The 27,979-nt window shown below is 47.5% G+C and overlaps 1 protein-coding gene and 1 long non-coding RNA gene across 4 annotated transcripts in view; one reads left to right on the forward strand and one right to left on the reverse strand.

Moving 5' to 3' along the window:
• Positions 1-26,383, forward strand: part of ASAP3 (ArfGAP with SH3 domain, ankyrin repeat and PH domain 3) — a 75,696-nt gene extending 49,313 nt beyond the window's left edge. For 2 of the 3 annotated variants that reach the window (XM_082231525.1, XM_082231526.1), the window contains exons 9-26: positions 249-335; positions 1,800-1,909; positions 3,450-3,519; positions 5,103-5,190; positions 7,344-7,392; positions 8,369-8,556; positions 10,031-10,164; positions 11,610-11,704; positions 11,868-12,048; positions 12,827-12,912; positions 14,999-15,114; positions 15,324-15,391; positions 16,435-16,542; positions 17,721-17,964; positions 18,839-19,112; positions 19,883-20,054; positions 21,205-21,327; positions 22,048-26,383. In XM_082231525.1, the coding sequence (XP_082087651.1) occupies positions 249-335; positions 1,800-1,909; positions 3,450-3,519; positions 5,103-5,190; positions 7,344-7,392; positions 8,369-8,556; positions 10,031-10,164; positions 11,610-11,704; positions 11,868-12,048; positions 12,827-12,912; positions 14,999-15,114; positions 15,324-15,391; positions 16,435-16,542; positions 17,721-17,964; positions 18,839-19,112; positions 19,883-20,054; positions 21,205-21,327; positions 22,048-22,122 (2,268 nt within the window). In that variant the 3' untranslated portion in view covers positions 22,123-26,383. The remainder of the gene's footprint in view (positions 1-248; positions 336-1,799; positions 1,910-3,449; positions 3,520-5,102; positions 5,191-7,343; positions 7,393-8,368; positions 8,557-10,030; positions 10,165-11,609; positions 11,705-11,867; positions 12,049-12,826; positions 12,913-14,998; positions 15,115-15,323; positions 15,392-16,434; positions 16,543-17,720; positions 17,965-18,838; positions 19,113-19,882; positions 20,055-21,204; positions 21,328-22,047) is intronic. The other variant, XR_014221802.1, reaches the window with a different exon arrangement.
• Positions 7,398-27,849, reverse strand: LOC309537428. Its single transcript, XR_014221918.1, has 3 exons — positions 27,756-27,849; positions 15,286-15,419; positions 7,398-7,488 (listed from the first exon to the last, which is right to left on the reverse strand). It is a non-coding gene; the product is annotated as an uncharacterized lncRNA (long non-coding RNA).
• Positions 27,850-27,979: the final 130 nt, after the last annotated feature.

Genomic DNA, 27,979 nt, shown 5'->3' on the forward strand with positions numbered 1-27,979 from the left:
AAAAATGTTTTGCATCAACCCCTCAAAGTTTGTAGAACCCTACAGTGAGATAGGTTTGTTCTGTGGGAGACTTCACTCTTGATATGGCACCCCCTTAACTCCCTGGGATTAATAGAACAAGTCTCAACAGCAAAACAACGCCTAAGAATGTTGTTTGGAGGTGGCTGCTGCAATGTTAGTGATGGGGCTGGACCAGGTTTCTGCAGCCTGCATCTGATTTGCCTCTTAGCATCTTCCTCCCTTTCTAGCTTCATCAGGTGAAGGAAGAGGAGGTCAAGCAGCTCACTCGCATCCGCGACTCCCTCCGAGGCATCCTGCAGCTGGAGAACAAAGGGGTGAGTTTCCTGTGAGCACTTTTTGTGTGTGTGTATGTGAAAGAGGCTGCGAACACCTTCAAGATCCCATTCTGTTTTAATTTGAGGCTGGATGGCTTTAAAAGAAGATGAGACATTTGTGGAGGTTAAGACTCTCAGTAGCTGCTATTGTTGATCATTACATTTATTTCCAACCTTTCCTCTAAAAAAGACCTTAAGGGTGGCAAACATAATTCTTCTCCTCCTCCTCCAATTTTATCAAGATTAAGCTGAGATGTTGTGGCTGCCCTAAGGTCACATTGCAGAGTGTCCTGGGGACGTGGGTGGCACTGTGGGTTAAACCACAGAGCCTAGGACTTGCCAATCAGAAGGTCAGCGGTTCGAATCTCCGCGACGGGGTGAGCTCCTGTTGCTCGGTCCCTGCTCCTGCCAACCTAGCAGTTCGAAAGCACGTCAAAGTGCAAGTAGATAAATAGGTACCACTCTGGCGGGAAGGTAAACGGCATTTCTGTGTGCTGCTCTGGTTCACCAGAAGCCATGCTGGCCACATGACCTGGAAGCTGTACGCCGGCTCCCTCGCCAATAAAGTGAGATGAGTGCCGCAACCCCAGAGTCGGTCACCACTGGACCTAATGGTCAGGGGTCCCTTTACCTTTACCCTTTTCCTGTGTCCTAGTCCAACACTCTTAGCCACTATGCCACACTGACTTTCCCCACAATAGCTGTGTTCCACCTCCACCATTATTGGAGGCAGCATGCCTCAGAATACCAGTTGCTGGGAATTGTCAATAGGAAGGCTGCCATTGCACTCAAATCCTGCTTTCAGGAACTGCTTCTTACAGGCTGCTGTGAGAACAGGATGCTGGACTAGATGGGTCACAGGCCTTCTTATGCTCTTATATCACTTGATTCATGAAATCATAGTTAATCATTTATGTTTTGATTCATTTAAATATGGCTAGGTGTTTTGTATTGAAACAAGATTTTTGCATCACGCTTTGGTCATGCGGCTGATCTTGCTTATACAGTGGATGCTCGGGTTGTGAATGTGATCTGTGTGGGATGCACGTTTGCAACCCGCAGTGTTCTCAACTCACGTCTGCGCATGCGCAGGTTGCAATTTGGCACTTCTGCACATGCGCAAAGCGTGATTTAGTGCTTCTGCGCATGCGCAACTGCCAAAACCTGGAAGTAAGCTGTTCCAGTACTTCCGGGTTTCAGCGGTCTGCAACCTGAAAAAACGCAACCTGAAGCGTCTGTAACCTGAGGTATGACTGTACATACCTTTCACCTTTAGTAGAATTGGCAGCATCTATACTGCTCCACCCAAGTCCTTGAGCTAACCTTGCTTGTGAGAATAGATTGCCTCCCAAAGGGATTTTGAGCCAGCGGCTATGTATCTGTGTGTGGAAGGAGGAGGTTCACAATGGGACATCCCATGTGTAGAATCGCTATATATGTTTCACATGTCCTTGCAACTCTCAGGAAAACCTCAGCAGGAAGAACTCCGGCAGTGGCTACAGCATCCACCAGCACCAAGGGAACAAGCAATATGGGACCGAGAAATCGGGCTTCCTGCACAAGAAAAGCGATGGGTGAGAACGTGCAATTGTCTTTGTGTTGGATCTCCAGAAGGTGGTGGCCCAAAGCGATGCAAATGTCTCTTTGGGAGGGTTCTTGCATCTCACTTGAGCTCCAACAGGTACTGCGTGCACTTAGAGAGGTCTCTCCCCACCACCCCTTGGAATTAGGCTTTAAAGAAGTATTCTGTTGTGGTGCATCTGTGTGTTTGGTGACCCCAACAATTTCTCCAGTTTGCACATGAGGCCATGGACCCCAAAACGTCAACACCACCTGCTATACGGGATGGTTTGTCCGAACTGTATTAGTGTTAGGATTGAGCTGGTGAGAAGCCAGGAAGCTTCCCGGCTGAATGGGAATCTGATCCCTGATATCCTCATTCCTAGTCCCAACACTCTGACCACGATGCTGTGCTGGCTTGTCACTGCTTCCTGATGAAAGCTTTCTATGTGACGCTAGTGACCCTCAGACCTGCAGTTTTTTGCCTTGAACTTGACACGGCACAGTCTAGGAACAGCTGTTCCTGCGTTTGATAGCTCTGTAGCCTTTCCCGGGATCCACCTTTAACCAAGCGTGCATTAGGGGATCCATTCTGTATATTTGCCTGGTGGTTAGTCCTGTTGCAGCCACCTTAGATCAAGTTATGGACAAGTGTTTTAATGAGCTCAAGCGTTCAGTTTCTCCTGCTAAGCTTGGTTGCTCCTGTCTGTGTGTATATGCCTGTTGCAGATAGAGTGCTGTTAAATGACCTTTGAAGCCTTAATTGTATTTCATGGATCACCTGCTCCATATAAATAAGCCAAGACCTGGAGATTGGCTTCAGAGTCTCTGCTCTTGACTCCATCAGATTGGAGGGCATAGCAGATGGGATCTTTTCAGTGATGGCCCCATATTTTTAGGGTCTCCCTCCTGCGGGAGATTCATCTGGCTCCATCAGTACAGGCTTGAAAATGAGCCTTTAAAACCCCATTTCTTTTCATAGCTTTTAGCTGACATGCTGAGCTGAAAAACTTATAGTGTTGCTGCATTTTAAGTTGCATGGTTTAATCATTAAATTTATTTTATATGAGCATGCTACTAGTCTATGAATTATTTTAAGCAACTGTATGTTTATGTGAATGGAGTTTTTGCTGTCTTGCGCTTCTGTTTATTTTTCTATAATAGGCTCTCTTGCAAGGGCTTTCCCCAAAAAAATAATCTAGAATTATGTAAAGTGAATGAATAATTGAGAATAAATCTCTCTCTGTGTGTGTCTGCATGCTCATGGATGGGCACACACCCATGTTTCATCCAGCTGACTTTTTCTGTCACCTGTTGAAGATTGGCCTTTAAAAGCCTGCAGTGATCCTACTGCAATAAAATTATTTAGCGTTTAGGGTGCAAAAGTGCTTCCCCACATACAACCATTAACTTGGTGGTATCCTTTGCCAAAAGAAAATGTATGCCAAGCCTCTAAAGACAGGAAGTCCAGCATTATGCTATTTGTGACTTCCAGGGGAGATAATCTGGGATATAAAACTGCATTTGCGCTGCCTTTCTTTCTTGGTATCCCAGGATTCGGAAAGTGTGGCAGAAGAGGAAGTGTGGCGTGAAGTACGGATGCCTCACTATTTCGCACAGTACGGTACGTAGGGCTTATGGGAGGTGGGTGTGGAAATTCTTGCCCAAAGAGTTGCCTCCTTGCCTGAATGCTACAGGTGTGTCCGCACTGATGTGCATTAAGGTTTTTTAAAGGAATTCCTTTGAGGCTTTAGCGAATGTGCGATGTCCGGGGTGGGGCAGGTGTGCGTGGTTGGGGAAAACCAACGGGCAGCCCAAATGTGGAGGCTTGCAGGATAGACTTGACCTGTGGCTGGAGGTTCCCTAACTCCCTTCCAATAGCTATCCCCACACAAGAGCCACTGTGTGGTGAAGAGGTCAGAGTGGTAACCCTAGAATCTGGGAGAGCCCGGGTTCAAATCCACACTCAGTCAGATGAAACCCACTGGGAGTCTTTGGGTCCATCCCTATCTCTCAGTCTCTCCTCCCTCAGAAGGCTGAAAGGGAGAGGGCGGGAAAGTGTCTACGCCACCTCCAGCTCTTTGGAAAAATGGAGGGAAGTGAGTGTAATACAGTGGTACGTCGGGTTAAGAACTTAATTCGTTCCGGAGCTCCATTCTTAACCTCGAACTGCCCACTTTAGCTAATGAGGCCTCCTGCTGCTGCCTCGCCGCCAGAGCATGATTTCTGTTCTCATCCTGAAGCAAAGTTCTTAACCTGAGGTACTATTTCTGGGTTAGCGGAGTCTGTAAACTGAAGCGTATGTAACCTGAAGCGTATGTAACCCGAGGTACCACTGTAATAACGAAATGAAATAAAATCATTTTGCCTCTCTCGGGTTCTTGCTGTCTGGGCAGCCCAGGGTCTCCATATATACGGCCTAGGCTTCCATCTCGGGGACATCACTTCAGTGCTGCTAATCCAGCAGTTTGACTTCACCCCCAGAGGCGCACTCCACTGTCTCTCAAGACAGATGCGAAGCCAAAAGCAACGTGTTTCATTTCTTTCCGCATCCTAACTCGTACTGTTTTCTTTTTGTTGCCTGTGTGGTCCTCAGACCTTCCTGTGGTGGTCATAACCACTTTCCCCCCTAGTGGTTATGGATTGCTGCTTGTGTCAGGTCTGGTTTTGTAAATTGCACTTTGATGTGGTAAAATAAAAACAGAAAACCCTAAACCCACAAGGTGATTTGACCAGGTTTCATATGTGTCTAATTTGTGGTTTGAATGTGCCCTCTTGTGGTTACAGTTGGTATTTTCTGTGCCAGAGAAAATCCTATAGCAGGGATCAGCAACCTTTTTCAGCCGTGGGCCGGTCCACCGTCCCTCAGACCATGTGGTGGGCCGGACAATATTTTGGAATTAATTCCTATGCCCCACAAATAACCCAGAGATGCATTTTAAATAAAAGGACACTGATTCCCAAACTGTCCACAGGCCAGATTGAGAAGGCGATTAGGCCACATCCGGCCCCCAGGATTTAGGTTGCCTACCCCTGTCCTATAGCCTCCATTCTACTCCTATGTGGTACATTGTAGGTACAGAAGAATCTTGCCCATTCCACTTCCATAGTTTTCCAGTCTGAAGCTCAGGGAGCTCGGGGTGAATAGAGGCCATAGGGAAGAGTCTGCTTGCTACCCCGCTACCATTTCCCTTTCCTTTTTTGCAGATAAATCGGCCTCCCGTCAAGTTAAATCTGTTGACTTGCCAAGTGAGGCCTCATCCAGAGGATAAAAAGTCCTTTGACCTTGTGACACGTAAGTGAATTTAAACCTTCGTACCTCATGCACCCTGCAGGCGGGATTGAGCGGGCGAGACTGAAGGCGGGTCCGACGGTCAAGAAGGCAGTTTCTGCACAATGCCATAGAGGAAAGGGAGGGGCAAAGGGGGGTTGTCAACGTTGGAAGATAGCTCATCTAAGGGAAGGGAAGCTCTGATCCTAAACCTCCACTGGCTTGCAGGATCTCTTTGGGAGAAGAAAAGGCTAAGGAGCCGTCTAGAGTGGCTGGGGAAACCCAGCCAGATGGGCGGGGTATAAATAATAAATTATTATTAGTAGTAGTAGTAGTAAATCCTACACAAAGTGGAGGAGTGGAGTCACTAGGACAGTTGGATCGTACCTTGTATGCCTCCTTCCAGCAGCTCCAGCAGCCAAGCTGGTACCAAACTTATTGCTCTGCTTTCCTTTGGGCCACATGAGCGAGGCTGAGAGGGGGATCTTGTCATCTGGGCAGCCCAGGAAACTCCATACACACTGCCCAGGTTTGTGGCCTGGGGAGGTCACTGGTGCTGCTAACATAGTGGTTTCAATTCACCCCTGAAGGCGCACTCCATTGTCTCTCAAGGCAGACAGATACCCCAAACCAACAACAACGGGTGGGATTCAACTATGTTGTTGCATGCATGGAATGAGGATGTGGTAGCATGGCTAACATCAGTTTATTGGAATTTACCTAACTCTTAAAACTCATTTACCTATGGGTTGTTGTTTTTTTTAAAACAACCCAATATTTTCCTAAATGTTATCAAGAGTATTGATAACATCAAGCAGTTTTTCTGAAGCAAAACACTTGCTGCTCTTCAGATTGAGATGAACTTTGCCCCAGAGGTCAGCTGCAAGTCAGTTTCATCTGAAACTCTGAAAAACAAACATTTAAATATGTTCATTTTTTAAATAGTGACTTGCAGGGGGTTGTAACTTTTTTAAAAAAAATATACAGTTTATACTAAACCTGCAAACATTTTCCATTCTTGTAATTCATATAAATATCATTGCCCACTCCACAATATACAACGATGCATAATAAATAAGAAAATGCAAACAGTTGAACTGTATCTTGGAAATCTGTTGTTTCAAAATATCACAAACCATATCATTTCTTCATGAATCCTTCAGAATTTGCCTTCCTGGAATTGTTGTAATATATTTTTTAACCTATCATTGAGAACTGTGAACTGATGTGAAAGCTACAAATATATATACCTGACTTGGTATGTATTAGTTACATGTAAAGGGTTTGTTCTTAACTATTTGTTGGTCTTTGGTTGATTTGCAGTAGATCACCAAGAACACATCACTCCCAGTATTCTAACAACAGCAACAACTCTTACCCATAAACAAAAACAAAACGAAAAATAGAATTCTGAAATGAACAAAACTTGGGTGGAAGAAACCAGGACTGTATTTTTGTGTGAAAGGACTGTGAGCACATTTCTGCTACCAAATACAAATTCCTGAGACAACACTCACAGGTGCCCTGTGTATGCCCACCCACTTTATAAGTCTTCTTTTTTTGCATGAAGTTTCACATATATGTTTAACATTTCTGCTCTTTGCTCTTTATGCATAGAGGCTGGGGACTATGCAGGGGTTGTCCCAGCCCTAGATTGAGGGACTGTCCAGGATTTCGCTTAATGCAGACGACAAACCCCTTTAATTTCCCCTGATCCAAACAGCATTGTCCTACAGCTACTGCTGTCCCACAACTTCTCCTCCATAAATCCAGAAATTCCTTATGCAATTGATATAGATCTCCTATTCGGATTGTCAAAGTGTAGGGAATCTCCATATTTAGGGAGGAGAAATTAGGGGCTGCAGTAGCTGGAGGAGGGTTTGTAGTCTGCATTAAGCCGCAGTATGAACTGGCCCTGATATTCAGGCAGCTGCCAAAGAGTCTAACGCTACCTACCATTTGGGAACATGCATTAGGGGGAAGTTCTTTGCAGCTGAGATTGCAAGATTCCTGGACTGAGCAGCTGGATGGCCACTGAGCTCCCTTGCCATTTTAAAATACCATGAACTCTGGTTGCTGCTGCTGCTGCTGCTGCTGCTGTTATGATGCTATAAGCTGAGGGAAGTTTCATGCTTCTTTTTTACTCTTTCACCCATCCAAGTTTCCTCTCCTTGCAGATAACAGGACTTACCACTTCCAAGCAGAGGATGAGCACGAATGTATTGTGTAAGTCCCTTCCTGCTTGTTCTCTCTGCCTTAGGCCTCCTGCCCCTCTGGTTGGGGAAAACTGCTTGTAGCATTAGTGAGGGGAACAAGCATTTGCTAAGGGGGAAATAAATATGTTCTTACTTCTGTTCCTGCTGTTACATCCCTGGTTTGGTTTGGGTTTTTCTCTTCCAAAGGGCCCATTGCTCAGTGGTAGAGAATCTGCCTTGCGTGCAAAAAGATACCATGTTCAACCCCTGTCATTTCCAGATCCTGGTCTGAAATCCTGGAGAGCCGCTGCCTGCCAGTTTTCCCCAAAGTATCCTGGGAATGATAGTTCGTTAAGGGTACCCAGAGCTGTTAGGAGACCCCTGTTCCCCGTACGGAGCTAAGGTTTCAAGAGTGGTTTAACAGGCCGTCCCTCTACCCAAGAAACACTGGGAATTGTAGCTCTCTGATGGGAACAGTGGTCTCCTAACAGCTCCCAGCACCCTTAACATGCTACGGTTCTTGGGAATCATTTTGGGAAGGCTGTGAAAGTGGCAGGACCACTGCTTTAAATATATAGTGCGGGTGGGATGTCAGTGTGGACAATATTGAGATAGGTGACCCCAGTGGTCTGCTATTTCGAATGCCTAGTAACTTTTCATCTTTAGGTAATGGTATCATAAGATCTGGAGGGCAATATCCTGATATTTATAAAGCAAATCTGTTTTGAAATGTTACTACCTCCCAACACCGACAATTATTTTTTCCATGAATGAAACAACCCAAATTTTATGTTTTGTGTGTCCGTGTTAAATTCGTATTCACCTGTATTGTTTTTATTATTATTATTCTTGAATGTTACTGAAGTATGCACTCTTGTTTAAAGAAATGAAAATATTTCTTTAAATGTGAAAAAGCCTTTCCTTAGTGACTGCAGTCACGAAAGGCATTTGTCACCTGGCCTGCGAATTAAATGGTTTCCTGATGGTTGCTCTTTCCCACGAACCAGGTGGGTGTCGGTGCTCCAGAACAGCAAGGACGAAGCACTCAGCAACGCTTTCAAGGGGGACCCAGGGGGGTGCGTGTCTTCGGCCGGCAGCATGGCAGATGGGGGGCTGCAAGAGCTGACCAAACTCATCATTGGCGAGGTGAAGAACATGCCAGGCAACAGGCAATGCTGTGACTGCGGAGCCCCAGGTAGGTGCAGCAGGGATGGGTGCTGCAACACAGCATGAAAGGATGTGGATGCCATTGCCTTGTCCAGAGTTTTCCAGTACTTTCCCCGCCTTAAAATCGCAGCAGGGAGAAGAGGAATGCTTATCTGAGCAAAATCCACCTTTGCTCTGCAAAGCACACCTGCATTTTCAGACCCTGAAGTCGTAATTTTCTGGAAGGAAGATTTTAGAAAATCTCCAGAGATTGCTGCTTTTGTGTATGTGGTAGCCCCTGGCTAGAGGATGTCATGCACGCTACATGGTATACTGTAAACTGTGAAATAAAAAGGTAAAGGTAAAGGACCCCTGTCAGTTAAGTCCAGTTGCGGACGACTCTGGGGTTGCGACGCTCATCTCGCTTTACTGGCCGAGGGAGCCGGCGTTTGTCCGCAGACAGTTTTTCCGGGTCATGTGGCCAGCATGACTAAGCCGCTTCTGGCGAAACCAGAGCAGTGCACGGAAATGCCATTTACCTTCCTGCCGGAGCGATACCTATTTATCTACTTGCACTAAATACTTAGGCAAAAATATTTAGAGAAATCTTTAGCAGTGATATGGATATTACTACATATCTGGTGTTTGGTACAGACATATCTGTAACGTTTAATGCCACTAAATTCGCAGCAAAGCCTCCTCAGCTTTAGACAAGGACATGCGTCCATGCTCGAACCTAAGATTTTGTTCTTTATGTACAGGGGTTGACCGTTTTGCACACGTCCAATTGACATGTGGGTCCTTTTGGACCCAGAAGAGGATGTGGTGGGCTTATGGGTGCTCCACCAACACATGCAGGGGCCAGGAATGGACCCCCTATACAAAATGTTTGCCACTTGTATGTTTTTATTTACTGTGTGGGTCAAGCTTGTATTTTTGTTAAGAAGTTCAGTTCTTAAGTTGTTTGACTGCAACTGTATTTGGTTGCCTTAAAAAGGAGTTGATTTGATGCAACCTCTTACAAAATCCAAGGCCCAAGTCTCACTAAGCTTTCTGATCCAATGGGAATATTTCCTTTTTTATTATTATTAGTTTTTCCTTTATTACTCACAAGTATGTCTTTACATCTTACTTTATCTTACAATTATACATATTCTTGTTTTTAGAGTATGTTCGTACTTATTACTGTCATAGATCGACAAGTATTACTGTACACAAAAAAGATGCAATTTTATAATCATAATATTCCTCATAAATGAATGACTTCTCTTCCATTTTGTACTAATAAACGTATTGCCTATATTTGTCCAATGGGAATATTTCCATGTCAGCCCAATTGAAATGGATGAGGGCTGTGCCAGGGAGTCTTTCAGCCATTGCCTTCACTTCCATGGGGCTTCCAACAACTTGTACCCACTGTCCTTTTGTAACCTGCTTACATGTCAAGGTGGGAAAGGAATGAGTCTTGGCGGGGAGAAAACGCCTTTTTCATGTAGCATCTCTGTACTTGGCTTCTCTCTCAGATCCCACGTGGCTCTCCACCAACCTTGGCATTCTGACATGCATCGAGTGCTCAGGGATCCACCGTGAGTTGGGGGTGCACTACTCCCGAATCCAGTCTTTGACCCTGGATGTACTCAGCACTTCTGAACTGCTGGTAAGCACAAAGGCTGTGCGTTGGAAACAGAGTGCGCCCTTCCCCACTTCTGTTTTGCCGCCTCCTCTCTTTCGTAGCGACACTGCCAAAGTTGCTTCCTCCATGGTGGCATCAAGTTCTTTGGCATCCTGAAGTCACCGGCACAGCAGTGGGAAGCTAAATCTGGTGTAAAACCAGGTATTTTTGTGCCTACAAACGGATTTTAAATCTAGCAGGAACCAACTAAGTGCCCTTGGGGTTGGTTTAGATGAGGGGTAGGGGATCTCTGGCCCTAAAGGTGTTGCTGGACTCCCAACTCCCATCATCCCCAGCCAGCCTGGCCCAGTGGTCAAGGATGATGGGAGTTGTAGTCCCAACAACATCTGGAGGGCCATAGTTTCCCCAGTCCTGCTGCTTTAGATCTCTTCTTGCATGACAGTAGCTGCTGTGTCCCTAAGAGCAACACATTGTAAAGTGATGCCGCCGGGAAAGGCAGAAGCTTGATAGCCCAAAATAGGAATAGGGAACCTGTGCCCCCCCTAAAGCTGCTGGACTCCAGCTCCCATCAACTCCAGCCAGAATAGTCAATAGTCAGGGGTGATGGGAATTGTAGTCCAACGTATGTTCCCCACCCTGGCCCTAAAATAAGGAAGGAAAGGTTCCTTGTGGAGAATTAATCAGGGACCCCCTTTCCTTTTCATACTCTATGCCTTTTCATACCTTCAGGGTGGTTGTGAGGACTTAAAGTATATATTGGGTTAAAATGCCGTCATTTTCTTTTAGCATAGTTTAGATTTTAAAGGATAAGAGAAAGTAATCAAAATGCATAAACATATTCTAGAAATGTAGCCAGAGCAAATCATCCCATCACTGGTGCTGCCCAAATGTCTGAGGCAACAAATACAGAAAGTTAAGCAGCAAAGAGTTTCCTAAATCCTGTTATCCCTGTCCTCCTCTAACGGCTCCCTAAACAAAATAGATTTCACTTGCTGTCCGGAGTAGAGAAGGGCGAGGGGAGGCCTTTTGCCTTGGATTGCCTTACCAATTAGTCAAATGGACACCTATGGGAAGCTCTTCTACCTACAGTATTATTATTGTCACATGGCATCCTTAGGCAGCACTCCTCTGATGCCTGCCCTGGGCCTCCTTTTCATTTTCTACCCCCCTGGCCAGACAGTTGGGTCTAGGCTATGTTCCCATTTCCCACAATGCCCTATTTCCCTGGGGCATTGTGGGGAGTGTTTTTAATGGTGCGCTCTCATCGCTTCTCAGAGCACCACTGATCCTCCCAAACCATTGTCAGGAAGCCTGGGAAGACCTCTTAAAACAGAAGAGGGGGCCCGGCAGGGAGAGATTTTTGCCCAGGACCTCTCCTCACCCACCCACCCAAAGCCTGTATGTCCTCGATGCTTCATGGAGTTACGTCTTCCCTCCAGTAACACCGGTTCCTTTCCTTGTTCTTACAGCTGGCAGTCAGCATTGGCAATGCCAAGTTTAATGAAGTCATGGAGGCCACTTTGCCAGTCCCCGTTAGCCCGAAACCCTCCTCAAGCAGCGATATGTGAGTAGAAACTGAAACGGGGGGGGGGGGAGTGCATTGGTTGTTAACCAGAAGGTTGGCGCTTCGAGCCCACCCTGGGACAGCTGTGGGCAGGGTTCCTCCATTGCAGTGGGTTGGACGACAGGTGCTGTGTTTGAGACCTCTCCGTCTTCCCTCCATGCAGGAATGCCCGGAAGGAATTCATCATGGCTAAGTACATGGAGCGCAAGTACGTTCACAAAGTGGCCAGGGATGAGCCTTGCCGCCTCTGGGAAGCAATCCGGAGCAGGGATCTCCTGGCTTTGCTTCAGGCCTTTGCAGAGGGCCACGACCTGTCCAAACCTCTAGCCAGCCCCGAAGGCCAGGTGAGCAGAATAAAACTGAGTGTGTGTGCAGGGGAAACACTGGAACGAGGTGTGAGCCATCACTTAACTAGCTGGAAGCATTTCGGCATCACAAGACCCCATAAATAATGGCCTGCCACATTATAGTGGCTGGTTTCCCCAGCCACTCCAGCTGGCTTACAGCATATATAAAGATAAAGGGACCCCCGACCATTAGGTCCAGTTGTGGCCAACTCTGGGGTTGCGGCGCTCATCTCAACTTTATTGGCCGAGGGAGCCGGCATACAGCTTCCGGGTCATGTGGCCAGCATGACTAAGCCGCTTCTGGCAAACCAGAGCAGTGCACGGAAACACCGTTTACCTTCCCGCCAGAGCGGTACCTATTTATCTACTTGCACTTTGACATGCTTTCGAACTGCTAGGTTGGCAGGAGCAGGGACCGAGCAACGGGAGCTCACCCCGTCACGGGGATTTGAATCACTGACCTTCTGATCGGCAAGTCCTAGGCTCTGTGGTTTAACCAACAGTGCCAACCGTGTCCCGGCCACAGCATATATAAAACATAGTAAAACATCAAACATTAAAAACTTCCCGATATAGGAGTGGTTGGTAGAGGCAGGGAGCCCAAACAGTAGATGTCGATCCAGAGAGCCAACACCCAGGCAGCTTACACAGGATTTCCTTTGACTTGTGGTTGGTTGGTTTTTGTCCTTCCCCCACCTCATCTGACTTGATCTATCAGAGCAGAGCTCTAGCACAGAAAGGATTGCAAAGTATTGCCTCTTTGCCCTTCTCATAGGAACCAGGTGAGCGGGCTTTGCATCTGGCTGTGCGCTATGCCAACAAGACCTCCCTCCCCCTGGTTGACTTCATTATACAGAACGGGTAAGGCTCAGCGTGGAGAACTCTCCACGACCTATAGACAAGGAAGTATTCGGGAAGGCAGAAATCTGCACATATAGTTGTGCAATCAGGTTCAGTTGGATGTGATATCACTCTGCCTAATAGTGGGCACAGCTGGTGGGTGCTGATAGAAATGGGGCCACTGAGAAATCAGGGTCACCGCCAAAGAATCCTGGGAACTGTAGTTTATGAAGGGTGCCAGGAATTGTACCCTTGTGCCAGGGAACTGCAGTTCCCAGGAGCCATGTGCTTTTAATGTATGGTGCAGACGTGACCAAGGAGGAGTTATCAAGCTTGCTTAAGGGAATCTTGAGTTTTGCAAAGGTACAAAATCTTTAGACGCAAAAACTTTAGACACTGCCCTCCCAAATAGCCTGATAAGAACTGAGCATGCTCAGTGGGCACAGAATGTGAGAAATGTTAGAAATATAAAACTAGAGGCGTGGGGATAGAGAAATGGAGTGTCCTGTTTGGAAGGAATGGCTGGCAAGAACCCTGAACTTAGAGCAGTGTTTCCCAACCGGTGTTCCGCGGCACACTAGTGTGCCGTGAGACACCGGCTGGTGTGCCGTGGGAGGGAGGCGGGCGAGTCGGGCGGCAACTGAGGCGGCAGCGAGGATCCGCGTCGAGCCGGGGGCGGCTCCGCGGTGGTGGTGCCGAGCGGCGGGGCAGCGCGCGCAAAAGGGAGGAGCGCGAGACAGCGGAGGAGGAGGAGGCCGGCATGTCCGGGCAGCAGCAGCAACAGCAGCAGCAGCAACTCCCGGTGACGGCTCCTCCTCCGCCCGCTATCGCCGCCACCACCACAACAGCCGCCGCCGCCTCAGCTGCCGCCGTCCCTCAGTCCCTCGCTCTGCTGCCTCCTCCCACCCCGGCAAGGGGAAGGGAAAAAACGTTCACTTTTGTGCGTCCCTCCCGGCGTGACGCTGCGCGCTGACGTCACGGGGCGGGGCTTTAATGGTGGTGTGCCGCGAGATTTTTTTCCGGTAAACAGGTGTGCCGTTGCCCAAAAACGTTTGGGAAACACTGACTTAGAGGAACATAGAAAGCAGCCTTAAAGGTAAAGGTACCCCTGCCCGTACAGGCCAGTCGTGTCCGACTCTAGGGTTGCGCGCCCATCTCGCTTAAGAGGGGGCCAGCGCTGTCCGGAGACACTTCCGGGTCACGTGGCCAGCGTGACGAAACTGCTCTGGCGAGCCAGCACCAGCGCAGCACACGGAAACGCCGTTTACCTTCCCGCTTATAAAGCGGTACCTATTTATCTACTTGCACTTAAGAGTGCTTTCGAACTGCTAGGTGGGCAGGAGCTGGGACCGAACGACGGGAGCTCACCCCGCTGCAGGGAGTCGAACCGCCGACCATACGATTGGCAAGTCCTAGGCGCTGAGGTTTTACCCACAGCGCCACCCGCATCCCACAGAAAGCAGCCTTACGCGAGTCAAATCATTAGTTCTTCTAGCTCAGTATTGTCCACACTGACTGGCAATGGTTCTGCAGGGTTTAAGGCTAAGGTCTTGCCCATTTTTACATGGAGATGAGGCAGACTGAACCTGCGTCCTTCTGCATGCAGCCTCTGAGCTGTGGTCTCTATACCCTCATTAAGTTTAGTGTGTTGTTGTCGATGCAGGTCCCATTTGCAAAACGTATAGGTGGAATTCAACTAAAATTTTGCATTAGTGCAAGGGGATTTCCCCTCTCCTCTCCACCTCCATTCCATGCACACAATATGCCTCCCCAAAATCTGCTCTGGAGGGTGGAAGGAACCCCTAGAACAGATTTAGGGAGAGACTGTTCTGTTGCACAAGTAGAATTTCTGGTGCTGATGGAATTATCTGCTTAATGCTGCGTTGCACACAACCCCAAGACTCTGAATTTCTGGCTAATTCAGACTTCTTTTCTAAAATAAGGACAGGAAGGGGGTGACTGAAAAGCCTGGAGAGAGATGGGCATGAGGAAGATTAAGGAGATCTCCCCTACAGCCATGAGAACTGACAAACTAGGCTTTGTGTTTTCAGTTTCTTTTTTTAAAAAAAACCTGGATTTTGCCCTTTGTTGTCTTGTCTGTGTTCAGGGGAAATCTGGACCGGCCCACTCCAGATGGGAGCACAGCCCTGCATTACGGGGCCCAGTATAATCAGCCCAACTGCATCAAGCTCCTGCTGAAGGGGAAAGCCTCTACAAATGCAGGTAGGATATGGCCCCCAGGTGACTTCCTCTAAGATGTGCAAATACATAAGCACGCTTCTCTCCAGGCATGCACAAAATGAGCCTTGGTTTGGTTATTTCACACACTTTATACACTGCTTGATTGCAAAAAGTGTATGTAACCCGAGGTATGCCCTCTTCCCCCCTCCACACCTTATACAGCCTTGCTTTGTTTTTCTCTCTCTGTTCAGTAAATGCAGCTGGCGAAACACCTCTGGATGTGGCGAGGAGGTACAAGCATGCCGAGTGTGAAGACTTGGTAGGTTGGGGGTGAAGCTAGGGGTCATCTGTGAAGCATTGAGAGCCAACATGGTGTGATGGTTAGAGTGATGGACCTGAGACGCCAGAGCTCAATTTCTCATTCAGCCATGAAGCTAGCTAGGTGATTTTTACAGCAGGCACTATTTGCTGCCCTAGCCAACCCCTTGGGGTTGCTGTGGGGGTTAAATAGGAAGGAGACAATCTGATATGTCATCTTGAGCTTCATGAAGGAAACGTGGGCATTATCACTGCCCACGGCCACATTCCAGACAGGCAAAGGCATTTGAGGAGGGTGTGGCAAAGGACTGGTAAGGGGTGTGGCTTGCGGAGGGTCCTTGAGGTCCAGGCAGAGGGGACCCTGCAAACAGTGCTTGTTAGCGAGCTGGAATTGACTGGCTATGGCTACAGTCCTAAGAACATTTACATGCATGCCTACTTAATTTAATCTGTATGCCACCTTTCCCTAGTTCAAGGTGGCGTGCAACATGGAGGAAAAAAATACATAATCACAACGTAACAAGAATGATCACAAACAATAAATAAAACATCAAAAAATATGCAACCAAATTGAGCAATTTCTACGTAAATTATAAGATATAAAATTAAGATATATAAAAAATCAGTAACAGCAACCATGTCCCCCCCAACAATACCCCTGCCCAAGAGTCCGTTCAGCAGCCTCAGCTTTTGTAGCTGGAGTCAGTCAAGGTTCCATCTTCCCAGGCCAGATGGAAAAGGCCTGTAGGGAGCATGTCTTCTGGGAATCACAGCCAATATGGTTTCTGGCCTCCACATTTCCTTGGTTGTTGAATCCATTGAGCTTGGTGGGACTTACTTCTGAGTAGATATGGTTTGCACTGTTAGTAGTAGATCCATCGTTGCCTTTGGAAGGATTCCAGTGCATGATTCCTTGGGGGGGGTAAGCCCCATTGTGTCCTCAAGCGTGTTAGGTTTTGCAGCACTACAGCACTTGCAGGAACTAGAAGGGTATTTCTCATTGGTAAACTGACGACGAAGTCTCTGTGTCCTGTTTGTTTACAGCTGGAGCAAGCCCAGGCGGGGAAATTGGCTTCCCAGATACACTTGGACTACGACTGGGAAACCCCTCAGGAGTTTTCTTACGACAGTGAAGATGAGCTGGATGAGAAGGTGCTGTGTGTTAGGAGCTCTGACTGTGTTTGTCCTATTTCAGAAGTGGGAAGCCCAGCTCCCATCAGCCCCAGTCAACACGGCCAGTGGTTAGGGATCATGGAACTTGTACTCTGTCCTATGCAGTGTAAATCCTCTGAAGGTATTTCTCTGCAAACCAAAGAACAGAAGCTGCTGTAAGGATGTCTTGCCCTCTGGTTGCCCTGGTAAATGATGTCCTGTGGTTGGGAAACCAGAGGGCACGTGGTTATGAAAGTTGTTCTCACAAGATGCTGTGAGGGTTTTAAAAGATGGTCAGGCATTCATGGAGGGCAGGCTATGTTCTACCTCCATTGTCTAAGACGGAATGTTTCTGAATACCAGTTGTTGGGAATCACAAGTGTGGAGAGTCGCTGTTGCACTCATGTCCGACTTTTGGGCTTCCCATAGACATCTGGTGGGCCACTGTGAGAACAGGATGCTGGACCTAATGGGCCTCTGGTCTGATCCAGGAGGACTGTTCTTGGGTTCTGAGGGCTGGATCTGCATGGCCAGCCTGGGGTTGTACAAGGAAGGAGCTGGTAGAAGCCTTCAACAGGTTCATAAACATTGCATCCACAGTCACAGTTTGACTGTAACTTCATTGCAAAGTCCTCCAGCTGCCTAGACTGGCCCGTTTCTCTCACCCCATTGCTTTCTCTCCAGCCACGCAACCTCATGGTTTGAGGTAGTCTTTCTCCGATACCAGCTGGGAACCTCAATGGGCATCATGTTGGCCGCTGTGAAAAGTGGAGTGTTGAAGTAGACGGGTCTTTAGCCAGGGCTCTTCTGGTTCACTCCTATGGCCTTCACTCTTGCTCGTGTCTCACAAATCTCTTCAGATGTGCACCAATTTCGACACCATTTGCTGCCTCAAATTGGAATGTGCTTTTGCGCCATGGAGAGGCCCTTAAGACTCAGAGGAAGGGTTAGTTTCAGGAACTGGTCCTGAGTGCAGTGAAAGAAGGGAATGAGCATCTAGTACAGTCTTCTTCTGATGTCATGCGCTCCAGATGTTTTGAGACAACAACTAGTATGACTCAGTGGTGAGAGATGAGGGAAGTTGTAATCCAATGAAGTCTGGGAGACACTAGGCTGGGGAACAGTGAGCTAAGAGGTATAGGGATATTGAAACAGAGCTTTGCTGCTTTCTCCGATAGGTGAGCCCACTGCAGCGGTCTTTTGGGTCTTCATCGTCTCCGACCACAGGCCAGCCTGCCCTCTTCCCTCCAAACAGGTGGAGTTGCACAGGTATAGACATCAGCAACAAGACCTACGAGACCATCCTGGTCCCCTCACGGCCTGGCCTGCGAAGCTCAAAGAGTGAGGAGACCCCACCACCGCTGCCAGTCAAAAATCCCACCAGAGGGAATTCCAAGACAAAACCAGGGCAGAGTGCTTTGGGTAAGTAGAACCAAGCAGTGACAAGGCTGAATACATGCTTTGCACAAAGGTGTGCATCAGAGCCCTAGTAGAAAAAGAGCAAGTCTGTTGCAATTGGAAAATGAAGTGTGTATACACACAGAGAGACACAAATTATACAATATCTAAATTCAGAATGTGGGTAAAACCCATGTATTATATTTACGTATATTATACATACTGTATGTGTGTCTGTATGCATTATATTTTAGATTATAGCCAAGACTTCTACATGGACATTTTCTTGGGGCACATTGGCTGGAGAATTGAATAAAATGGAACCCATCTTGTGATTAAATAATTTCCCCTCACAAAAATATTTATTATGTTAAGTTTATGTGTACAGACATACTTTCTGATTCTTACATTTTGATGTTTGCATATCTAGCAGATGTTCTTGCCTTCAGTTTTGCAGTCAGTAATGCCCTCCCTGTAATCGCCAAACTCCTAAGCAGCTGCATCCATTGGGAGCTTGTATCCAGTATCTCCATTAAGCACTAAAATCATTGCCTGATACCTTCTATTTACTGCTCACTCCTTCCAGGTATGAAAAAAGTGTCCAGGATATACCCAACTAGGTTTTACTCCTAATAGACCCATTCAAACTAAAGGGCCTAAGTTAGTCATGTCCATTAGCATTAGTTACATCCATACTATACATTTAAGACACATGGCTTTCCCTGAAGGATCTTGAGAACTGCAGTTACAGGTGCTAGGTATAGTTCTGTGGATATAGATGACTCTGAGTATGGCTAACATTGACTACAACCCTCCATCCTTCTGTTTACTTAGCCAATGTAACTCTGAGATCTCTGTTTCTGCTTCAGTAAGTAATCCGTTTCCCATTTCTTTCTAGACCCCTCAGAGTCCTTGCCTCAGTCGCCAGATGTCCCTGAGGGGCGGCACTCGTCCACTTCCAGCGTTCCTGGAATGCCAGATGGGGGCACGTCCCGGCAGCCGTCGAACTTCCGCAATTCTGTGGAAGTCAAAGGCACAGCCTACTGGGAAACCTGCTCCGAAAAGGAAAGTGGATCCCTGCGCAGAAGATCGGACCCCAGTCACGCAACAGTGCTACAGCCTTCTCCTGGGACCTCTCCAGAACAAGGACAAGCCAACCCAGTCAAGTTCAGGTGAGACCAGGAGGTGTCAGTTGTGGAAAGGCCTGAAAGCCAAGCACCTTGTAGGTTAGCAGTGGCTTCAAGGGTCTAGTCCAAGGTATGGTTACCATAAATGGCCAGGGGAAAACTGATTTTGGCACCATCTGTACTATACTTTTAAAACGGTATCGTTTAAGCAGTCATGGCTTCCTCCCAAAGAATCCTGGGAAATGTAGTTTGTTAAGGTTGCTGAGAGTTGTTAGGAGACACCCTCTTCCACTCCCAGAGCTGCATCTCCAAGAGTTCTGCAGAGAGAGGGATCAATTGTTAAAGCACTCTGGCTTCCCAGCATTCTTTGGAGGAAACCATAGCTGTTCAAAGTGGTAGGATGATGCTTTAAACGCATAGTGCAGGTGGAGCCTTTGCTCCCTTCTGTCCCGCCTCAACCAAACTAATGTTATTTTTAGGTCTGAACTGAGTGCAGACCACCAGGCATCTATTGCTACCCTTGCTCTAGGGCTAGGCTGGAAAACCTCGGGCCTGGGGTTCAGGACTCGCACTGGGCCACAGCGCTTACCAGCCTTGATCTGCACCTCCCTTGAGTGCTTTTGCCTGGCTGGAATGTGCCCTTGAAGCCTCTTGCTTGCCTGGTGGGGAGATGCGTTTCTGGCTGGAGTGTACAAGGGTTAGAGTCACATCTGTGGCTCCACCCACTTTTGCCTGTGGCGCTTCTTCCCTTTCCTGGCATGCAGGAGGTTCCTTGGCTACCCTTTGTTTACATGCACTTTCTCTTCCCTCTACAGCTCTGAGAGCACCCGATCCTATCGGCGGATCAGTAGTGGCTCGGTGGGCAAGCTGCCTGGCACCCCACTTTCCCCTCAGAGCTCTGGTTGCCCAGAAGAACTGCCTTCCTGCAAGTCTCCGATGCTAGCCCAGACGCCTCCCCCCGTGCCAATGCCAAGAAGGTTTGCCCCGGTGAGTTCTGTGAGATGGTGATGCTGTGGTTCAAACAAGTTTTCCACGTGGTTTGGGATTTCCTCTTGAACACAACATCGGTGACCACTGTCAGCATTCGGTATCTGGGGCCAATAGTCAGTGTGCATCCATTTCAGTAATCGAGTCATTGAGAAGTAAGTTCAGATGATAAAGGCTGTTGTGGAAAGAGGTTGTGGTTGCCCCTAGAGGCTTCAGGCGAAGAGCATGTATGGCTGGTAGGAAAGAATGATGGACCTCTTCTGAGCTTCAAAGGCAGGATGAGGCGTAGAACTTTCCTATGGTGATATGTGCAGGCTATAGCACAGGGAAAGGCAGGACTGCATCAGCTGAGAGCCCAGAAACCTTTGGCTTCTCTTCCTCCTTGAGCTGTTTCCATTCCAGCTGCTTGTTAGAAGAAATCTGTAACTAAGGCCTAATACCTGAGTTTGCTTTTTCCCTCTTCCCTCCCAACCCCTTTTCCTCTTGAGTTGTGTCTTAATTGCAAGCCTTTAGGACAAGAACTCTCTAATTACAGATATTGAAAAACCTCTCCAGGAGGCTTTCCTTTCCTCTCTATCTTTTTTTCCTTTTTCTTTTTTGGTTGAAGAGTGGGCAACACATGCTTTAGTAAATAAATAAATTTATTTACTAAATAAAATAAATAAGTAAATAGACATGAGTAAATACTCAAGTCTAATGTGCCATCGAATCTAATGCACACCTTGATTTTTGCAGTGTAATTTGGCCAAAAAGGTGAGCATTAGATTCGAGTAAATAAGGTAAAGGGGTGCCCAGCAGAGATTGCTAAGAACCCTAAGGCTAAGTGTGAAGATTCAAAGAAGCTTAACCCACCCCTCCCCCAAAAAAATCCACAATAAATATGCATATCAAGGATGATGTAGTCTTACAACATCTGGGAGGGGGAGGTGTCACAGGTTCTCCACTGCTGGCTTGCAGAATGGGTGACAAGGCTTTCGGCAGGGTTGGGTAACCTGTGGCTAGGGGTGGGTGACTCTGCACCCTTTCATCAATGAGGTGCCTGTCTGCAATTCTGTTTAGGCTTCACAGAACCATGGAAGGGCTGTGGCTCAGTGGTAAAAGGGAAAGAGGGTTGTGTAGAACTGACAACTACCGTTTTTCATTTTTGCAGGCTAAGGGACGGCCGAAGAGAGTCATGGCCTTGGTTGACTGCAAGGGGGACAAGGCTCGGGAGCTGACTTTCTCCAAGGGTGAAGTGATTGTGGTGACGCGGGAAGAGGATGATCAAAGTTGGGTGAGTGTTGCTTGCTGCTTCCTCCATGGGACAAAGTGGGGGAACACTGTTCCTTCTAGCTTGGGAGGGAATGAAGGAAGGCAGGAGGACGGTACTATCAAAGGCATGTTTTTTCCAACACAGGTGTGTATTTGCAATGGACCTTCTGCACCACTATAATCATTTCCTTGCACAATTGCGCTCTTTCCCTTCTTTACGAGTGATGTGTTGAGGCTCCTTACATCATACCTCTCCCCTTCCCTTTTCCCTCCCACTAGTGAAATCCATCTTTATAAGTGTGCCCGGTATTCCAGAAATGCTGTTCCTGACATTTCCCCACAGCAGACATCAGAAACTTCTTGTGCTCATCATAATCAGCAGTAGATACTCTGGTCGCTCTACTCAAATTTTGTCTGGGAAGTACTGATGGTTGCTACGGACATGTTGGTTAAGTAGAGATTAGGAGGTTGTCATGGTCACCACTGCTATCGAAAGAGTGAGCCTCGTTGCAGGCATATCCCATCAATTATACAGAAGGAAAAAGAGCGCAGTCACACTCAAAAACAATGAAATGATTGCGGTCATGCGGAAGGTCCGTTGCAGATTTGCACCTAAGAATGTTTTTTTTTGGGGGGGGATAATAAAGCAGATGCTATGAAAAGTACATTTGCAAGAGCCTCTCTTTCATCTGCCTTCCCCCACCCCTTTTGATCCTGTCTCCCTCTTGTCCCCCCCCCCCAGATTGGTTTCATTGAAGGCGATGGCACAAGAACGGGAGTTTTCCCTTCCAGCTTTGTTCACCCGTTGCAAGACTGATGGGACCATTTTGTTCACGTTCCAGCTGCAGAGAGGAGTCTGCCTGAGCTGCTTTGCAGACCTAAGGCGGACTCGCCCCATCTCCTTTGAGCCTGCTCTTCTCCATAGGATGCCATCTGCGCAATCACTTCCTTGATCATATCCTTGGGAAGAAGCCACTGGCTTTGGTTTGCCTACTGTTTTCATTGCTGTTGTTAAGCAGGACCAGGAGAAAGACCGGGAGCTCTGCCGATGTTGCTTGGTTGACTTTTTCTGGCTTCTTTTTGCAGCCTCACGCAACTGAGGTATCTTCTTGTTGGCTGTGGAGGCTCCATCTCCAAGTCATCTCTGCCTCCGTTTGATTTTCTCGCTCGAGACCAAATGTACCCTTGGGTGGGATGCAGACTCCTAGTGCAGTGTTTGTTTTCGTAGCAATCTCGGCTTCTGTTACGACAGTCACGAGGGATGAGCCCGGCTTCCAAGAGAAGTCTGAAAACATGCAGCAAATGCATATATGCTGGAGACTTGGAAAACCAAGCTAGGCCTTTGGCAGGGCTTCAGAGCTACTGCACATCCTGTCCCAGACCCATGAGGATTCACGTTGCCCTTCCCCCAGTGGAGGTCAAATACCCTACCCTCATGGATCCATTTCTGCATCTCTTCATCCAGTGCAGAGTATCTTCACATCTGCTGTGTGCAGAGGATTCTGGGAGCCTTGGTTGGTCCCAACTGGCCTAGTCAGTTGAGAGTGTCCTTTAGGGGGAAGGGCTGCAGCTCAGTGGTAGAGCATCTGCTTTTCATGCATAAAGTCCCAGGTTCAGTTCCCGACGGCATCTCCAGGAGGGGATGAAGAAGGCCCCTGCCCGAAGCCCTGGAGCGCTGCTGCCAATCAGTGTCAACCGTGCTGAGCAAGATGGGCCAGTGGTCTGACTTTGCATAAAACAGGTTTCTGTGTGGCTATATCTGTTAGGCACCAGGTGTGCGCTGCTGGAGAAGTTGGATAATGGTGTGCAAACTCCAGGGCTTGCCTCCGCTATTCAACTTTCAGGGACTGCATTCTGCCAGGACAACCACAGCTTCCCCATGTCCCATGGAAGTCACTGCCCTCCAAATGAAGAAGATTGATGAAGGGCAGAACTCATGTCTGATAAAGCAAAGCTTTTCAAAGTGTTGGGCGCTAGGGGGAAGTGAGGGCATCTGTAGCTCTTCAGGCTGCAAAATGTCTTGGGGCCCATATTGACCAGCCTGTCTGCCATTATCACTCATAAAATTACAGAATCATAGACTGTTTTAAGTCAGAAGGGAGCTTAGAGGTCCAACCGTCTGCACACTGCAGGAATCTTGCAACTGCAGCATCCCTGGCAGAAGCTGGTTGCACCTCTGCTCAAATACCTTCAGCAAAGGAAAGACCACCACCTCATGAGGCCGTCTGTTCCTCTGTCGAACAGTTCTAGCAATTAGGACATGTCTCCTATTAGCCAAAATCTGTTTCTTTGTGACTTCCACCCTTTGGCTCTACTCTTGGAGCAACAGAGAACAAATTGATTTTCTACATTATGGAGCTCCTGATAACTTCCTGTGGAATCTCTGAGTTCTGTAATGTTTTGAAACTACTGCTGCTCACACTTTGGAAGCTTTTCAGGCTGAATCCAAACTTCTTGTTGTTTGGATTTGGGCACCAGCCACCCCTGGGAAGGCAGGGAGGCCAACAGTAGGAGGACCTAGAGCCAAGGGCAGATGCAGAAAAGTAATTCTAGTTTTCTCCCTGTCCTGTTCCCTGCTGAGTGGTACAGGGGCTATGGAGGAGGCTGGGAGCCAGGACTGGTTGTCGTTAAGAGGACAGGCCAATGTGGGCTGGCTGAGAGCAGACTGAGGTTGGTAGGGCAGTACGCCATAAGATCCAGCCCAATATTTTTAGAACAGCTCAGCCAGTTTGGGAAGTGCCCTTCTCCTGTTTTTGATCCTCTCCTGCCAAGCTATGAGAAAACCAATTCTGCAAGTCTGCAGAATGGTTAAATTTTGAACAAAAAGGAAAGCAGCTGTGGGAGTTGCCAAATTGGCAGTTCTCCCCGACAATGAAATCCCTCCCCAAATCCCACAATTACGTTTGCAACTGTTTTTAAAATGTTACTTTTTAAAAAAATGAATAAATGTGAATGTACCACTTCAGACGTTTTAAGAGGTGGATGGCCCATCAGAAAGATGAGTAGATGTCTGAACCTGTGGGGTTGTCTTGCTGATAGGTATATCTGCTGTGGAAATAGCAAATCCAGTTTGGCTCTCATGGGTGAAGAACTCACTGTGACTGCCCTTTTAAATACCACGTCCGTCCTCGCCTTCAAATGCTCCAGTCTGGTTTGACCAGTTTTAAAGAGAAGCAATATCACCATACATGCTCTGGCCCTTTCCCCAGGCTGTGAAAAGTTCAGGGCAATCTTTAAACAGCTGGTTCTTTTCCGCAGTGAGCACCCTGCAGATTTCTTTGCAAAGGATGAATGAATAATGTGGAGGCATCGGCCAGCGAAAGCTTTGCTGGTTCCAAAACGGAATCAAACCAGGCCCCAGATGTAAGATGATTGAAACAAGCAAAGTTGTTTTAAGCTGCTTTTTCAGCACCAAGAACAACCAGAGCTAAATTTATTATTTTTGCTCGGCTACCAGCTGTAGATGAGTAGCTTGGTGGGGAGAACATCTGCTTTGCATTCAGAAGGAGGTCTCAGTCCCTGGCATCTCCAGGTACAGATGGGAAAGATTCCCTATCTTAAACCCTGGAGAGCTGCTACCAGATAATAAACGATCCATCTAGCTTGGTTTTTATCTGGCTCAGTCAAGGCAGGCTTTTATGTTCCTTTTAAGTAAAGCCTAGTACATTGGGCAGAAAGTCTACCAGCATAGTAAGTATTGTTCCCTCAGCCAACCCCAGCATACATTCTCCAGGAAGAAGACGTGGGGACAAGGGGCATTATGCAGTTTGCTGTGTTCATGTCTTTCTGCTTCGTTGTCTTGTGCCCGACAGTCCTGTGGAACTCACTGACACAGAATATGGTAAGGGCTAATAGGTCAATTAAGGCCTGTTTCAGTTTGTGGGGTTTCTGACCAAATACATGAATGGAATAACCATTGAGGTGATTGGATGGGGCAAACAGGAAACTCCCATTTTCATTCTCAAACCTGGATTTATGTGTGTATTCTGCGCACAGAATCTGACTTCTGGCACAAAGTATGCCTACCTAAGTATCTCAGATCTTCTACTTCTTTAAAAGATAGGATTCTAATTGTCTCAAAGACAAAAAAAAGAGGGTGATATAAGGGGGCTGCAACAAAACATTGCAGTACAAAGGGCTTGTTCATGATTCCAGCCACTGGCATAGCAATCCTTGTACTCTATCCCAAGTCATTCCTTGCTGCCCAGCAGCCCTTTAAGATCACTCTGTAAATATGTAATTATTATGTAGTACAGGGGTTGCCAACCTTTTTGGGTCAGTGGGCTACATTTAGAACTTTTAAAAAAAGTGCCTTAGGTCACAAAATGGCTGCCATGGGGGGCATGGCATAATAACTTTGCTGTACTAGGGAGAGGCTGAGCCAGTGGAAACAGGAAGAGCAAACAGTATCTCTCACACTGTTGTTTTTTTTGAGGCAATGTGGCACCCTTTTGTGGGTGCCATGGAAGGTACTAGGGACACTGGCACCTATAAGGTGTCATCTTAGAGGCTCCTGGTATAGAAGTTTACATGTTAGCTAATACTTTGAAGCTATCTCAAATTGAGTTCAGCACTCGGAGCAGGGGGGCAGGACTGTGCTTCATTTCCCCCCAATTTCCCAAACTAATGAAAGCAGGGCCAGTCCCATCGGTGGGCAGAGTGGGGTGATGGCCTCTGGCAACAGACACTGGAGGCAGCCCTCTCCAGCCATTCCTCCTGAGAGTGCGCCACAGGCCTGCCATATACCTCTAAACTAGATTGCTTCCCTCAGAGTGTCTTCCCAGGAACCTATCTTGGTTTTGTTGCAGAAATTTCCAACCCGGTTACCCCCTCCAAAATTTGTTTGCACTGAGTTTAAAAGTACCACACCGGTATTTGGATCTGTGATTGTTTTCTTGGACCAACATAACCCTCGTCTGGTATGGGGCTGATACCACAAGTCTGCTGCTCTCTGAAATACTGCATTTTTATATATAAAAAAGACAAAAAGTTGTTGGGAGATAAGTTGAATATGCCATCTGAAAATGTACTGTTTTTTGTTCCTTTTTTGTTTCTAATAAAAGTTCTGATTGATGATTTTTTTCTTTTTACTAGTAATACTTTGGTGTGATTGATGCCCTAGTTGGCTTCCCAACACCATAGCTTTTTTTATTTCAAATATTTGCATATCAACTCCTTACACAAGGATCTGGAGTGAAATACAAACAAACCACAACCATCCTCCTAGTCCTCATGGGCAGTAGCAAAGGAGCAGTAGGTAAGAGAGGGGGAGGGAGGGAGTTGGATGAGTACCTGGCAGTAAGCCTCTAAACTGCTTAAGGTTAAAAGTTCCTGGAAAGTGGAGAACTTTTGGCCCTCCAGATGTTGCTGTACTACAGCTCCCATCATCCCTGGCCATTCATTGGGCACGCTTGCTGGAGCTGATGGGAATTGCAGTGCAGCAACATATCCCACATCTGATGTAGGGCAATAAAAAAAGATATTCACCTAGTGTCAAAAGGACAATGTTGAAAGTTTTCCTGGGCAGTGCATGTTTCCCCAGATGGGGCTGAGGTTCATTTGATTTACTACTCTCTCGTCACATAAGGTCCCAAAGCAGCTCCTAGCAATTCAGAAATACAGCATTAAAGATTGTTTAAAACAAATGACAGTCACAGGAATTGGGAAGACACTGACAAATAGGAGGAATTCAGTGTCACACTATGATGATTGCTCCCTCAGTGCAAAGTACAGTATTATAGCTTGCCAGATGGAACAATCTGCCCCACTTGGAAGAACTCCTATACAAATACTGAAATTGTTATGTATGAATGCAATTAATATGCAATTAATATACCATATTTTGACCAAACTGTGGGAGACAGTGCAAGACAGAAGTGCCTGGCGTGCTCTGGTCCATGGGGTCACGAAGAGTTGGACACGACTAAACAACAACAACAATATACCATCTGCCCCACAACATACAGCTCTGGCAATTCTCCCGGGATGATTTTGGGCTGGGGTGGGGGGAAGAATTGAGGGGAAAGTCTCATTGCACTGGCTGCTGCTAGTGCAAGTGTTTAGTTGACTGGGGGCCAATATCTCGGGTGTCAAAGCGCACAGCAGGAAGAACGCAATGAAAGTCCCAGTTGCAGAGGAGGGAGTGCCACAGTTTAGGAGCTGCCACAGAGAAGACCCTCTCGCCGGCTGTCTTTCACACACACCAACTTCTGGGGGCAATGAAACGACCAAGAGAGCTCCCTCTGCTGATCTCAACACCCAAAAGTTTTGTGGGGAAGAAGGCAGCCTTTCAGAGTTGGTTTTTTTTTTTTTGGGGGGGGGGACACACAGCATGAATTGAGTACGGAAACGAACTGGCAACCATTGTTAGTGGTTTCCTTCTGCAGCACCCCGGAACCTTTGCGCCATGGGCAAAAACAGACAGGCTTTTCGGCGGGCAGTTTTACGCACCTCTTTGCGGGCGAAGCCAGTACCTCCGCCAACAAACTTTTGCAGGTGCAAAGGAGACTGAAAGCGGCGCCCATCTCCGGGGACGCCCGAGGGAAAGGGCGCCTGGAAGGTCCCCGAGAAAGCCTCTCGCTCCCCGGGCCCTTCCAGCCACCTGCAGGCGGCCTCAGTATCCAGCCCACCCCGCACCCACCCGCCTGAAATCTTTCCACCCCTTAATCCTCGGC

This window comes from Podarcis vaucheri (genome assembly GCF_965113315.1).
Source record: "Podarcis vaucheri genome assembly, chromosome: 7".
Lineage (NCBI taxonomy): Eukaryota > Metazoa > Chordata > Lepidosauria > Squamata > Lacertidae > Podarcis > Podarcis vaucheri.